This window comes from Salvelinus sp. IW2-2015, linkage group LG13, assembly GCF_002910315.2.
Source record: "Salvelinus sp. IW2-2015 linkage group LG13, ASM291031v2, whole genome shotgun sequence".
Taxonomy (NCBI): domain Eukaryota; kingdom Metazoa; phylum Chordata; class Actinopteri; order Salmoniformes; family Salmonidae; genus Salvelinus; species Salvelinus sp. IW2-2015.
This window is the reverse complement of record NC_036853.1, coordinates 45793152-45809035: the sequence shown is the minus strand read 5'-3', so window position 1 is coordinate 45809035 and position 15884 is coordinate 45793152. Positions and strand designations below refer to the sequence as shown.

Genomic DNA, 15884 nt, shown 5'->3' with positions numbered 1-15884 from the left:
GTTGACAGTAAGTGGGGTGGGGGGGGGCACCACTGGGATTCAGGCAAACAAATGACAAAATAGTCACCTCTTGGGTTCTTGAGATCATGAGCCAAAAAAGACTCTTTAGACGAGGCGAGAAGGGACAGGAGAGAGGGAGAACAAGTCAAGTTAAGAACCTGAGAGAGAGAAGCCCAGAACAAGAATGAAACATGAAGAAAAACACCTACTGTTCTGAGCGAAAATACACGCTTACAATACAGACAACAGTCGTGCCATTTTCTTAAACAGTCAACTGAGGGGCGAGGGAAATTAATCTAGCACCTTCCAAATGAAACCTTTGCTGCTCGGTTAATTAGCCAATCGTGTGAGACATTTCAATTTTGAGATTCAAATTAGGCAGCGCGATTCAAATGGCAATAACTTGGATGACAATGAGATGAGGCATATCATTGGATAAGGAAATGGCATCTCCGAGGCTTAACTTATCATCCGGACACTTCAGGACGGAGCACAAAACTACCAGAGCTGGATTTCAAATAGTATTCAAAATCATTTCAAATACTTAAAACTGTGCCTGATTGAGCTTGCCCGTTGCAATGGAACCAATAGAAATGTGTTTTTAAAGTGCAAACACTCAAAGTACTTGAAAGATTTCAAATAGTATTTGAACCCAGGTCTGGAAACTACGGAACGCCACCACACAGAAACACCACARACGACTAACAAGTATTGATTGAGGTGATAATAGTAAAAAAGTACCTTCTCCTTCCACCGAGTCAATAACAGAGTTGACAAGGTGGATTACCGTCANACGACTAACAAGTATTGATTGAGGTGATAATAGTAAAAAAGTACCTTCTCCTTCCACCGAGTCAATAACAGAGTTGACAAGGTGGATTACCGTCACTATGGAGGCTTGTGAAAGGCAAGGGAAAGGAGCAGATGAGGAGAATTTWAACATTAGTACAAATGACTTGGAAAAAGAGAAGCAACCAAAAATGGAAGTGCACGTTTGCTGGGGAAACGTCAAATCAACGTTCGAGAAACGTTTCCCTACAAAAACATGTCTTTTCCCCGTGTCGCTCTGAAACGTATGGAGTTGTTGGTTGGGGGGGGTAGGACGAAGGGAAGACAGGAGGGTAAGACTGACTGCATGATGTCGACGTCTACAATTGGATGTTTGGGTTTCAATGGTTGGTCACAAACACAGAGGTGGAACGGGACACGGTGGAGAGGGAGTTTGGTCTTTGTGCAAGAGAACACACAGCAACAACATACAGAGATGCTRGGGGTGCCATTGACAGTATGGAAGGAAGGATCAGAGAAATTCTCAAGGATAAAAACACCTTTCCAGCCCTAAAATAGCGAAGACTMTATTTTGTCCAAATACAGTCAAAACGAAATAATACTTCACAAAGAAGTTGAAATATTTTCTATATAGATATACTGTGAAGATATCTATGATAAATACATTAGATCAATGTATCAGAAATCCAGCATGTTTTCACGGTCAGGTTAAGGGTAAGTACAGATGAAGGTTGTGGTGATTGATGGCAAACACATTCCCTACAACCCAATGTGAAATGAGAGCAGATATGGGAGAAGAACCATCATATGTACTGTACTTTATACCCTTGCTTAATGCTCTTCACTGTCTTCCTCAAACATCCATCCGTGGCTAGATTTTGTTTAAAAAGAAACACGTGCAAAAAGAGAGACAAACAAAAAAGGGACATGCAAGTAAATAACTTAAAATCATGTTATGATGCTAATTTGCTAACTTCCTTGGCTAATGCTAATTTCCCCTCTTGTCACTTCAGTGGGGAAGCCTGTACAAGCAAGCCTGTTTTGCGGCTTGGGCTGAGTAGAGTGCGAGAGAGAACAGAGAGAGAGAGTTTTTTTTATGCCTTGGAGAATATTGCAAAAATGTTCTCTTTGATCGCTTCCTTCTGTACCGAGGTGATTGAGGACTTACACGCTGACCCCTAGTTAATACCGTGTTCTGGGTCTGTGAACCGATTTGATCCAAATGGGAACTGAAGCCCCGCAGCACAGAGGGAGAGAAAAAAACACATGACCCCAGAGAGTCACCGCTGCAGCCAATCACGGCACGCAAAGAGAGATGATTAGCATGTAGCATGTATACAAGTCAACTACAGCCAAGGGGCCTCTACAAAGAACTGCAGTCGTACAAGAACCAGACGACTTTTCCACAAGCATCCCCACGTGTGCTTTCCACTGCAAACATGCAAGAGTCTGATGTACCGCTTGAGAATTCAGAAACTATACAACCAAATTAAAATTACATATTTAGATCTATATTAAGAACAAATATGGGTCTATAAGACCAAAGGAAAACTACATTTTAAAATATACGTTTAGTACAAATATGGGTGTGTAAGACGACCAAACTTCCTTGGTTCACTTCGGGTGTAAATCAATCTAGTCAATGTATTAGGACATTTATCCCTAAACTCGCAAGGTTGACCATTTCTGTTCAGATACATACCGTTATCGTCACAGGACTCGGATTGGAAGGAGCTGAGGGACTGGACCTCAGACATACTGCCCCTGGTGTTGTAGTGACAGGCACTGTCCTCCACTGGCTTCTTGGTCAAACAGTGATCCAAGTCTACTACCTTAGCTGGAGTACAGAAGCACATGCACATGCACACAGACAAACAAAGATGTAANTCCACTGGCTTCTTGGTCAAACAGTGATCCAAGTCTACTACCTTAGCTGGAGTACAGAAGCACATGCACATGCACACAGACAAACAAAGATGTAARTTGGTGAAGTAGTATTTCCGGAAGAGACTACACGCAGCGATTTGCTACATTTTTGGTTTTTGTACTTTGGTTTTAGTTTTGGACACTAGGGTTGGGAGATAATGACTAAATAGATCATTCCAGACTGTACAAATGATGTCCTTATTTATAACATCATAGTCACATTCTCATTAAATAATCTGAGTATGGCGAAAAAAATAAGGCTTTCATTAATTCATTTAGACCTGTTGATACAGCCTAACTGATCAAACTGCACAGTTTTGATTTGTAAAGTTCAAAATGAGTATAGTCTTGTATATTACGATATACCGTCTTGCTCTTCACAATTTAGCGAAGGTAATTCCACCAACGAGCCTAAAAAAAATCAATAGCAGGGAATCTACAAATTTTAATCAACAAAAAAGATATGGACTGAAGTAAATTTGCTTTACCGTCATATTCGTAGTCCCAGCTGGGCTTCTGAATGGAGTCGCTGTCGGAGACCGAGTTGGAGGGCGGCGGCGGAGGCAGGTTGGGCGCCACGCTGCACACGGCCACCGTCTTGCGGTGTCCATGCATCGTGTCCGGGTTGAACGTGCTGAACTCGGGGTGCTCGGGGATGGCCGAGCCCTCGAACGAGTTGCGGTCCAGGTTGTTGCGCGAGTCGCTGGGGATGCTGGGTGTGTACGAGCTGGGCCGAACAGGCACCTGCGGCGGAATGTCAGAGTAAATGTTCTTACAGAGCTTTGCGTCAAAGTAGGGTCGCTGGAGGAAGGAGTGCGGCGCTCCTAAGCCTCCCGGGCTGCGCTTGTCGTCGTCAGACTTGGACTTTCTTCGGCACGCCCTCTTGCGAATGACCACGAAGAGGACGACCAGGAGGAAAATGGAGGCCACAAAGACCACAATACCGATGACTTCTTCAAGGCCGATGTTCCAGGAGGTGGAGACGAACTCGTTGCGGACCTCGGAGCGGAGTTCGCATAGCCGCCCGATGTTGCCCAGGGAGCAGTTGCAGGAGTACGAGCCGTAGGTGTTCTGGCATTGGCCGCCGTTGGAGCATGGGTTCTTCAGGCACTCGTCCACATCACTGAGGCACCTGCACCGCGACAAAGGACGGGGAGGATTAGGAGACACGTTAACAGTAAAAGATAGTAGTTTGGCAAATCTACTACTGGAAAAACTGTAGCTTTGAGAAGTAAGACGGCCGCCCTTTGCGCACACATACCTGTCACCCTGGAATCCCTGTTCACACTCACACACAGGACCATCCAGACTGTCAATGCACTTCCCACTGTTTTTACAGGGGTTGTCTGTGCAGTATGGCCCCACCTGGCACCTGTAGTGGAAAATAAATATTCAATACAGCAGCCTAGACCAAAGAGTAATGAGAAATAACAATATTATTTCCTGGCAGTCATTGATCCCATGCTTAATCCTAGTATCTTAAATACTAGTATCCAATACATGCGTCATTTTATAGAGAATTATCTACAGTTGAAGTCGGAAGTTTACATACACCTTTACAYACACCAACTACATTTAAACTCAGTTTTTCACAATTCCTGACATTCAGTCCTTGTAAAATGCCCCGTCTTAGGTCAGTTAGGATCACCACTTTATTTTAAGAATGTGAAATGTCAGAATAATAGTATTTCAGCTTTTATTTCTTTCCTCACATTCCCAGTGGGGTCAGAAATTTACATACACTCAATTAGTATTTGGTGGGAATTGCCTTCAAATTGTTTAACTTGGGTCAAACGTTTCGGGTAGCCTTCCACAAGCCTTCCCACAATAAGTTGGGTGAATTTTGGCCCATTCCTCCTGACAGAGCTGTGTAAACTGAGTCAGGTTTGTAGGCTCCTTGCTCGCACAAGCTTTTTTCAGTTCTGCCCACACATTTCTATGGATTGAGGTTAGGGCTTTGGTGATGGCCACTCCAATACCTTGACTTTGTTGTCCTTAAGCCATTTTGCAACAACTTTGAGTATCTTGGGGTCATTGTCCATTTGGAAGGCCCCTTGCAACCAAGCTTTAACTTCCCTGACTAGATGTCTTGAGATGTTGCTTCAATATATCCACATAATTTTCTTTCCTCATGATGCATCTATTTTGTGAAGTGCACCAGTCCCTCCTGCAGCAAACGCACCCCCACAACATGATGCTGCCCCCCCATGCTTCACGGTTTGGGATGGTGTTCTTCGGGTTGCAAGCCTCCCCCTTTTCCTCCAACATAACGATGGTCCGTTCTATTTTTGTTTCATCAGAACAGGGACATTTCTCCAAAAAGACAATCTTTGTGCAGTTGCAAACCGTTATTCTGTCTTTTTGGAGCAGCGGCTTCTTCCTTGCTGGAGCGGCCTTTCAGATTATGTCAGTATAGGACTTGTTTTGCTGTGGATATAGATACTTTTTACCTGTTTCCTCCAGCATCTTCACAAGGTCCTTTGCTGTTGTTCTTGGATTGGATTGATTGCACTTTTCGCACCAAAGTACGTTCATCTCTAGGAGACAGAACGCGTTCTCCTTCCTGAGGCGTATGATGGCTGCGTGGTCCCATGGTGTTTATACTGCATACTATTGTTTGTACAGATGAACATGGTACCTTTGCATTTGGAAATTGCTCCCAAGGATGAACCAGACTTGTGGAGGTTACCATTATTTTTCTGAGGTCCTTGGCTGATTTATTTAGATTTCCCATGATATCAAGCAGAGGCACTGAGTTTGAAAGAGTCAGTCTGTGAAATATGCATCCCCCAAGGTACAACCTCCAATTGACTCAAATTATGTTAATTAGCCTATCAGAAGCTTCTAAAACCATGACATCATTTTCTGGAATTTTCCAAGCTGTTTAAAGACACAGTCAACTTAGTGTATGTAAACTTCTGGCCCACTGGAATTGTGATACAGTGAATTATAAGTGAAATAATCTGTCTGTAAACAATTGTTGGAAAAATGACTTGTGTCATGCATAAAGTAGATGTCCTAACCGACTTGCCAAAACAATAGTTTGTTAACAAGACATTTGTGGAGTGGTTGAAAAACGAGTTTTAACGATTCCAACCTAAGTGTATGTAAACTTCCGACTTCAACTGTATATTTTTGCATGTAATTTCAGCGCTCAATGCCCTTTCCTAAAGATCAACGCTTCAGTTTTTTATCAACACGAGCTCTGGCTCGATTTTAATTTCAGAGTGAGCTAATAGAGAGCTAACGTTTTACGCTTGATGGAGAATACTGAGCCCTGGGCATGAGCAAAAAACTATTACGGAATGATGGATTTGGGAACGCAGATAAGCCGAGATCGTTTCCTCCGCCAATATTTCTACAACACATACCAAAACAGAATGTATATATTTTTTGAAAGATTTGGTCCAAACATTGAAATTGGTAAGAGGGCATCATTTTTTTAATACCATGTTTATAACAAGTAACACATCATTATATCTGTCAGCTTTAACCGGCACTATGTTAGCAAAAGTTAGGAAAAATGTCTCGTCTGAGCTCCCAAATCTATAATTCAATTTGAACCCTTAAACAGTCACTATGGAAATATAAGTATCATATCTATGACTGAGACAGATCCATACCGTTGTCCTGAGTACTGCCCTCTGCACTGGCAGTAGAGGTCGTCGCCGCGCGGCACGCAGGTCCCCCCGTACAGGCAGGGGTTGGAGGCACACGGGCTGATGCCAATCTCACAGTGAGTACCCATGAACGAAGCCTTGCACTTACAAAAGTAACCTGGGGAAATAGCAGAGAAGGCATAAGAAAAAAGGTAGGACATGCTTATTGTACTTCTAAGGTCATTTCTTGATGTCTGTGTTCACAGGGCTCCTGGGGAGAAATATCATTCGTCTTTGTGTTTATTAGAATAGAGGCGCTGGACAGACTGAGGGATACAGATTGTGGGTTAAACGGGTTTGGCTTGAGGAATGAAGATTACAGCTGTATACTTTAACTTTGGGTTTCAGAAACACACATTTGGATGATAAAGTAATCATCTTTAAATAATCCAACGTTGAGCATTATAAGCAGACTAGGTTGAGGAGCATGACTAAGCAACTTGAATAAACACCACAACAGGAGCTCCGTACCTCCGTTGGCCAGTGAGGAGCAGCTGCCCCCGTTGGTGCAGGGGTTGCTGGAGCAGCCCTCGGCGGCGGGCGCCAGCACACACCCGGGCGCCACGTCCACCACGTCCTCCAGCACGGCGTGGGCACCACGCGCCTTGGTGTTGAGCGGCAGCTCTTGGCCGTTGAGCACGATGGCTTCCACGCAGCCTCGGAGCCCATTGGTGACGGGCAAGCTGCGACCGTGGCGCCCAGCGGTGGAAGAGGCGTGCTGGCGCACATGCCCGCCGAAGTAGACGCTGTTGTCCAGGTTGAGTGTGCGCAGAGTACCGGGCGCTGTGCCTGAGGCGGCGTGCACGCGGTCCAGGACTAGTTTGGCGTAGTTGCCATCCACCTCAAGGGTGACCGTGTGCCAGTCGCCGTCGTTGACCTGGGTGCTGTGTACAGAGACGATTCCCGGGCCGCTGCCGCAGTCAAACTTGTACTGCAGGCGGCCATTCACAATCTGATAGAAGGAGAAAGTGGGAGAGAGAGAGAGAAGTTAGGCCCCGTCCAGATTGAACAGTTAGTCTCTACCCCCCATAGGAACTTCTGTAGATCTAACCAGACTGGATAAATATAAGCAATATGGCTAAATGTTCACCTAGCCAAGGTGGGGCTACCATGATTAAGCAATAAGGGCACGATAGGGTGTGGTATATGGCTATTATACCACTGCTACGGGCTGTTCTTAACTGATTACCAACGTAATTAGAGCTGTAAAAATAAATGTTTTGTCATACGCGTGTTATACGGTCTGATATACCACGGCTGTCAGCCAAATCAGCATTCGGGGCTCGAACCACCCAGTTTATAATAATGTTTATACCTTGAGATGCATAATGTGAACGTTAAATTGGAGTTCCAGTCTACACACGCAGATAATTAACACTATATTACTACTATTCTCAGTATCTAGTCTAGGGTACAGTATCTTACAGTCGACCGGGGCAGCTCCGGCAGGGCAGAAATTTGACAAACTGACTTGTTGGAAAGGTGGCATCGTATGACGGTGCCACGTTGAAAGGCACTGAGCTCTTCAGTAAGGCCATTCTACTGCCAATGTTTGTCTATGGAGATTGCATGGCGGTGCGCTCGATTTTATACACCTCATACACCAGCAACAGGTGTGACTGAAACAGCCGAATCCACTCATTTAAAGGGCTGTCCACATACTTTTGTACATATAGCGTATCTTACCGTATGACATTATGTCTTGTGATATTCAGGCTAACCCTAGGACGTGTCCCAAATGGCACCCTTTTCCCTATATAGTGCACTACTTTTCACCAGAGCCCTATGGGCCCTACTCAAAAGTAGTGCACGACGTAGTGAACAGCTGATCCTCTGGCAACCAGACAGTACCACAGAGAGGAATGTGTGAGAAAGTGCTTTCCGCTTCCCTCCCAGCATTCCCTTCAAATAGCACGGCTGTGTGTTGTTTTACAGGAGGCCCACCACCGCATTCCCAGAGCCCTTTCACGTGAGGATGAAAAATGGCCGACTAAGACAACCAGCACACAGCAGGGTGGCCCCCCAGGAGAGGTCCTGGCAGCTAGCGCTTATCAGGCCGTTTCCTACACAGGATAACATGGGCTAATACCGGAACTGGGCATGAGACTGGGAGCTGGAGCAGCAGACTCAGAATAAATAGGATAGTACCCATAGCACAGACAAGAAAGGGGTTTGTTTACTGCGATTTCATGCCCAAGCCGGGAAAAAAACTATGGTGGACTTGAAATGGTGTTGGGAAAGAGATCTTTTATCATCTGTAGCTAGTAGCTAGAATCTGGCGCTCTGTCACATGAACACGACGCACACTGTGTTTGATCTTTGACCCACCTCCAGGATGCTGTAGTCGGTGCCCTTGGCGTACATGACGGTGGCGTGGCTGGAGAAGGTCCTCAGCCTGAGGGACAGCTTCATCTCCTCCTTATTCTCATTCTCCAACAAACGGTACTTCACATAGCCCGTCCCGCTGAACGTCAGGGACTGGCCATCTGAGAGGGGAGGGGGGGGGRGGGWAAAGAGAGGTAAGGATAAGTATGTGGGGGAGAGAGATAGTGGAGGGAGAGACTGATAACTAGGCAGTGAGTACAGAGACAAAACAAACAGTAGGTTCATATATACTCATTTGACAGCTTCATATCAGTGAGCGAGAGAGACTGAGAGAAAGAGAGATTGAGAGCCAAGGAGATAGAGAGAGTGAGGGAGAGAGAGAGGGAGAGAGAGTAAGGGAGAGAAAGAGAGAGATAGGGAGAGAGAGAGAGATAGCAAGGAGAGATAGAGAGCGAAGGAGCGAGGGAGAGCGAGAAAGAGTGAGAAAGCGAGGGAGAGAGAGAGAGAGAGAGCAAGAGAGAGGGAAAGAGAGTGAGAGAGCGAGGGAAAGAGTTAGAGAGAGTCAGACAGGATGAGAGGTGTGTCTGGTCTTACCGGAGCACTTGCCCTGCTTCCCACCATCTGGACACACACAGCTATACCTGGCCTCCTTCCGGTCTGCCACACACTCCATGCCCTCTGGACAGGGGCTGGCATCACACAGCTTGTTCACCGTGGGACATTTTCCACCTGGAACAACAACGTACACGGGTTGAGATGAAGCCAGGATGACGTGGGGTCAGGGGGTAGGGGTGTGTGGGGTCTGGTGGTTTAGGTGTGTCTGTGTGTGATGGGGCGGGGCGGGTGGGGTAAAGGTGTGCGTTTTGTGTGTTTGTGTGTTTTGTGTGTGTGTGCCTGTTTATGCACATCTATGCCTATATGTGTGTGTGTTCGTGTGTGTCTCCGTGTGTGTGTGTTTAGGCCTATGTACGTCTCTGTGTGTCTGTCAGTACCTTCACATTGACAGGTCGCCGTGCGCTGGTGTCGTGGCGTGACGAAGCTGAGGCGGGCCGTGCTATAGGTGGACATGGTCGTCCTGTCCAGGCTGATGACCTCGTCGCAGAAGCGCAGCGGGCAGTCCAGGCCGGCGCACAGCTTCTTGACCACGCGCACGATGCGCACGCCCGTCATTTCCTCGATGACCGCCGCAGACGAGTTGAGCTTGCGGAAGACCACCTGGAGGAGCAATAGGGAAGACGTTAAAAAGGCCGAACGATCGACTTGAAGTCCTTACACGGACATATTCATTTAAATGTAACATCGTGCGGCGAACTCAGGGGTAGCCGGGACTCTTGCCGGGACTCTAATTCGGGACCAGCAACCGTCAACCCGACCGTTTAGCCATTACACCAAGAGATCTACTAAAGTTGCTAGATGTTATTTTGATGTGCGCCGCCTAATGGTCGCGTTTGATTATTCTTCATGTTGAATTCTAGAGTTCTGATTCTATTTCACAACTGTAAGTACATTCCGTCAATTTCGACGGGTGCCTGGCTTCTTTTCTTAGTTTTATGTTCGTAGAAGAAAGACAGCCATTTTAAAAAGCTATTTATACATAGTTTGCCATATTATATGTTAGGAGAAAGCTAATATCACTATCATCATTATTACAAGCATTTTATTGCATTATATTATGACATATGTTATTATTAATCAGTATCATAACCTCATTGGCTAGTGAAAGAAAGTCACTATCGTTGCTACATATTGATAACGTGTGTGAGTGCTGATCTAGAATCAGTTTTGCCTTTCAGATCACCATTAACAGGACAGATCTGGACAGGGGGAGGAGCTGATCCTAGATCAGACGTTTTTTTTTTGTGAATACGAGCCGTGGTCATGGTTCTTACCTCCTGTGGCTGGTAGGGACTCCCGGACTTCTCCAGAGCCAGTAGAACATCCAGGTCTCCTGTCCCCTGCTCTGAGGGCTGCAGACTAACCAGCTGCACCTCACTGCGTCTCACCCCCGCTATGTTCCTCAGCGCCCGCTGGAACGTCCGCCAGTAGTCGCCGACGAACTCCTCGGGGGCGATGGCGGCGAAGCGCACGGCGATGGAGTTGTCCAGCGCCTGGCGAGTCGCCTGGCGCACGTGCACGTTCACGTCGGCCGTTGCCGAAAAGCGGCCGTCGGCGACGGTGACGTTGAGCGGGTAGTGGCCCACGTCGAGCGGGCGCCGGGCGATGACTTTGCCGTCCGTGGCGGAGACGGTGAACAGAGCGTCTTCGTCGTTATCCCAGGACGATGAAGGCGCGAGACTGTACGTTAGCGTGTCGTAAATGTCCTGGTCGGTGGCGTGGATTTTGCCGAGCACGCCGCCGGGGTACTCCTCGCCGGCGACAGAGATGTAGATGTCCAGCGGGAAGACGGCGGGCGGGTAGACACTCTCGTCGATGACCCGGATGCTGATGTAGGCGGCGGAGAGGAGCTGGGGCTTGCCGCTGTCAGCCACCTGAAGGGAGGAAAGGGAGAGGGATAAGTCACACTCTGCGTCTGTTGCAAGAGAGAGAGAGACACAAGTTGTGCGGTGACCCAACTAAAAGCGTTCATGTGATTATCAAAAACTCTACACCTGCATTGTTGCTGTTTGGGGGTTTTAGGCTGGGTTTCTGTACAGCACTTTGAGATATCAGCTGATGTAAGAAGGGCTATATAAATACATTTGATTTGATACCAGGACTCAGGCCCAGTTATAAAATGTCTCCGAAACTTGAGACACAAACTTAAGCACCCATTTGACCGTTTTCATTCATTCATCAAGTTAACGAACGCATCATTTCTAACATGAGCCCAAATAACTGCCACCATTTAGGCAATAACGTTAACGCAGACCGACCCAACTATCACTCTGCAATCCCCACATCACCTACACACGGGCAATAGCATAAAACACACCAGACCTATGATTGACCATCACTTCTTCAGCTGCGTGGTAGTGTGCTTGTTTATTGTACTGCATCGTAGCCAAATCGTTAACTTATCTTCCGAGAGAGCTTGGAAGAACATCCAAATGACATACAGAGTACAGCAAAAACCCAAGACACATGTTGAAAAGTACTTCATATCTCTGCCATTCAAAKCGCTGTATGGCTGTACGCAGCTCCACTTTCCCACGGTAGAGGGAGCTGACGCTCTTCCATTCTCCTAAGGCTGAACCTCCCCGTTCATCGACACCCAGGTCCAAAAGTACTGCCTGCAGAACGACTAAAGGGCCTACGTGCTCAAGACGAATAAACACCCACCTGAATTTGAGAGGGCGTTTACACGTCCAGAGGCGCTGCAGCATTTTGAGTCCGTCCTGAAAGTGACATCGCCAAACCCACAAAAAAAAAAAACTGAATCCGGAGCGTTCAGGAGGATTGCCAAACGTTCAGAGAGAAATACACCGTGTAGAACAGATGGAATTGTCTGTCAGACAGAGTAGGGGGAAACCGTCTCGGCTCTATTCAATCTATTTCTATCTGCGGCGTTCCGAACGTTAGTCGGAGTCGAGGAATCGCACTTCTTTCTCATCCGCCTACTCCTTTTCTCCTCGGGGAGAGAGAGAGGACAGTAGTTCACCGACTGGCAACACGCGAGCTGGCTGCAGAGCTCTCCACTATGCCTCTCATGTGAGACATTCTGCCTTGCACTCTGATTCACTCGGTGCGACAGAGGGCAGCGGGATTTAAAAGAAATACATGGTGATTATTTCGATTTGACACTATAGATCTTGTCATCATTATGATGTTTCTAAGAGAGGTTTACCACAGTGGGCAGCTGCAGAGGAGACTGTTTTCCACAGTTTTCCACTCTCCCTTCTGAGAGAGGAGGGAGAGAAAGAGAGGTAAGTATAAGTATTATGGAGGAGTAGAGGTGGTGGAGAGAGAGAAAGAGAGCAAGAAAGAGAAATACAGAGAGAGAGATACACAGAGAGAGAAAGAGAGACACAGAGAGAGAGAGAGAGATACCGAGAGAGAAAGACATACAGAGATAGAAAGTTACAGAGAGCAAGAAAGGGAAATACAGAGAGAGAGACACAGAGAGAGAAAGAGAGATACAGAGAGAGAAAGAGAGTTACAGAGAGAGAGAAAGAGAGAGTGAACGAGAGATACGGAGGGAGAAAGAGTTACAGAGAGAGATACAGAGAGAGAAAGAGAGATAGAGAGAGAATGAGAGAGAGATCCAGAGAGAGAAAGAGTTACAGAGAGAGAGAGAGTGAAAGAGAGAGAGAGTAAACGAGAGAGAAAGACTTACAGAGAGAGATACAGAGAGAGAAAGAGAGTGAAAGAGAGAGAGTGAAAGAGAGATACAGAGGGAGAAAGAGTTACAGAGAGAGATACAGAGAGAGAAAGAGAGCTACAGAGAGAGAGAATGAGAGAGAGATACAGAGGGAGAAAGAGAGAAAGAGAGAGAAAGAGAGAGATAGAGAGAGAAAGAATGAGAGAGAGAGATCCAGAGAGAGAAAGAGTTACAGAGAGAGAGAGAGATACAGAGTGAGAGAGATAGACAGTAGGAGGGAATGAAAGAGAAAGTGAAGGATACAGTACTAGAAGGAGAGAAAGTGTCCAACCAACACCATGCCTTGTCTCTCCATACGCTCCCACAGTACCTGGACATTCAGCAGGTAGTTCTCCTTGGTCTTCCTCTTCAGCTCTTCCACCACCAGCAGTGCCCCCTGTTGGTTCACCTCGAACACACCGCCCTCATTGCCGTCGATGATGGCGAAGACAAACGGCGGCCCGTTGTGCGTGGCGTCCCGGTCAGTCACAATGAGCTGGACAACGCTGGTCCCCGTTGGACGATTCTCCTGCGGGAAAAGGAAGTGGTTGAGACTTACTATTCAGGGGTACTGTAGGCAGTAACGAATGCTTGTTACGTTTTTAGGTGTGTGAGAGAGCTGGAGAGGGGATTTTATGTGGGAATCAATCTTGTGAAGCAATCTTTTTCTTCCTCGAAGGCTAAGTGTGTGTGTGTGTGTGTGTGTGTATGTGTGTGTGTGTGTGGAGGGAGAGAAAGAGAGGTAAGTATAAAGTATTATGGAGGAGTAGAGTGGGTGGAGAGAGAGAAAGAGAGCAAGAAGAGAAATACAGAGAGAGAGATACACAGAGAGAGAAAAGAGAGACACAGAGAGAGAGAGAGATACCGAGAGAGAAAGACATACAGAGATAGAAAGTTACAGAGAGCAAGAAAGGGAAATACAGAGAGAGAGACACAGAGAGAGAAGAGAGAGTACAGAGAGAGAAAAGAAGTTCAGAGAGAGAAAGAGAGAGTGAACGAGAGATACGGAGGGAGAAAGAGTTACAGAGAGAGATACAGAGAGAGAAAGAGAGATAGAGAGAGAATGAGAGAGAGATCCAGAGAGAGAAAGAGTTACAGGAGGAGAGAGTGAAAGAGAGAGAGAGTAAACGAGAGAGAAGACTTACAGAGAGAGATACAGAGAGAGAAAGAGAGTGAAAGAGAGAGAGTGAAAGAGAGATACAGAGGGAGAAAGAGTTACAGAGAGAGATACAGAGAGAGAAAGAGAGCTACAGAGAGAGAGAATGAGAGAGGATACAGGAGAGAAGAGAGAAAGAGAGAGAAGAGAGAGATAGAGAAGAGAAAGAATGAGAGAGAGAGATCCAGAAGAGAAAGAGTTACAGAGAGAGAGAGAGATACAGAGTGAGAGAGATAGACAGTAGGAGGGAATGAAAGAGAAAGTGAAGGATACAGTACTGAAGGAGAGAAAGTGTCCAACCAACACATGCCTTGTCTCTCCATACGCTCCCACAGTACCTGGACATTCAGCAGGTAGTTCTCCTTGGTCTCCTCTTCAGCTCTTCCACCACCAGCAGTGCCCCCTGTTGGTTCACCTCGAACACACCGCCTCATTGCCGTCGATGATGGCGAAGACAAACGGCGCCCGTTGTGCGTGGCGTCCCGGTCAGTCACAATGAGCTGGACAACGCTGGTCCCCGTTGGACGATTCTCCTGCGGGAAAAGGAAGTGGTTGAGACTTACTATTCAGGGTACTGTAGGCAGTAAAGAATGCTTGTTACGTTTTAGGTGTGTGAGAGAGCTGGAGAGGGGATTTTATGTGGGAATCAATCTTGTGAAGCAATCTTTTTCTTCCTCGAAGGCTAAGTGTGTGTGTGTGTGTGTGGTGTGTGTGTGTGTGTGTGTGTGTGTGTGTGTGTGTGTGTGTGTGTGTGTGTGTGTGTGTGCGCAGATACCAAATCCCTGTATCAGATTTGAGAGTTTCTCCGAAATGACGTTTCTGGTTTTCACTGCCGGCTCTCAAAGGTAAAGACAGAGATACCTGACGGTGCATCAACTATCCTTATACGCCCAATCTCTCTCCTCCTCTCGTCTCTCCCTTCTCCCCGATACAAAAAAAATGTAGCTTTCCTCCTTATTAATCTCTCATCTTTCGAATCTTTACACCTTCAGTCATCTCACCCCGTCTTTCTTCACTTCTACCCATCCCTCCCTTCTCTATCCTCTCCTCTCACCAGTCTTCTTCCATCTTTCCAGCACCTTCCCCTCTATACCACCTTCACTACCCTCCTCCTCCCTCCCACTCTCTCCTTCCATCCATCCCTGCCACCTCCCCTCTCTCCTCACCTGGATGATGAGGCTGTAGTTGGCAGGGAGAAGAGGGGCGGGTTGTCGTTGACGTCAGACACGTCGATGTTGACCGTGGCGCTGCCGGAGCGGGCCGGAACGCCGTTGTCCGTCCAGCACCGTCAGGGTGTATCCCGATGTCTGACGGGGGAGGGAGGGAAGAGGGGTGGGGGCGAGAGAAAGAGGAGGAGAGAGAGAGAGAAAAAGAGAGAGAATTAATACTTCACTCTGTACTGCTTTTGTAAGCGATAATGCAAAGCTGACTGGTAAACTGTATCTGCTATTAATTTAGATTGCAGTGTAGTGTCACTGAAGACAGAATTAGATGTCCACACACACAAACACATATATTTAGACACACACACACACATCAATGATTATGTGAAGTAACTTAAATACATTCAACACACAACACACACACACACACACACCCACACCACACACACACACACACACACACACACACACACACCCACACACACACACACACACAACACACACAACACACACACAACCACACACACACACCACAGAGTGAGAGAGAGAGAGACTACCCCACCCCACAC

General features: G+C 46.8%; 1 protein-coding gene across 1 annotated transcript in view; it reads right to left on the bottom strand.

Moving 5' to 3' along the window:
* LOC111971278 (protocadherin Fat 1-like) overlaps positions 1-15884 on the bottom strand; it is a 98244-nt gene that overhangs the window by 2046 nt on the left and 80314 nt on the right. Inside the window, 13 exon segments of the mRNA XM_070446014.1 lie at positions 2492-2626; positions 3204-3847; positions 3977-4087; positions 6339-6492; positions 6846-7326; positions 8703-8860; positions 9294-9428; positions 9692-9914; positions 10589-11188; positions 13328-13525; positions 15319-15344; positions 15347-15432; positions 15434-15459. Of these exon segments, the coding sequence (XP_070302115.1) occupies positions 2492-2626; positions 3204-3847; positions 3977-4087; positions 6339-6492; positions 6846-7326; positions 8703-8860; positions 9294-9428; positions 9692-9914; positions 10589-11188; positions 13328-13525; positions 15319-15344; positions 15347-15432; positions 15434-15459 (2977 nt within the window).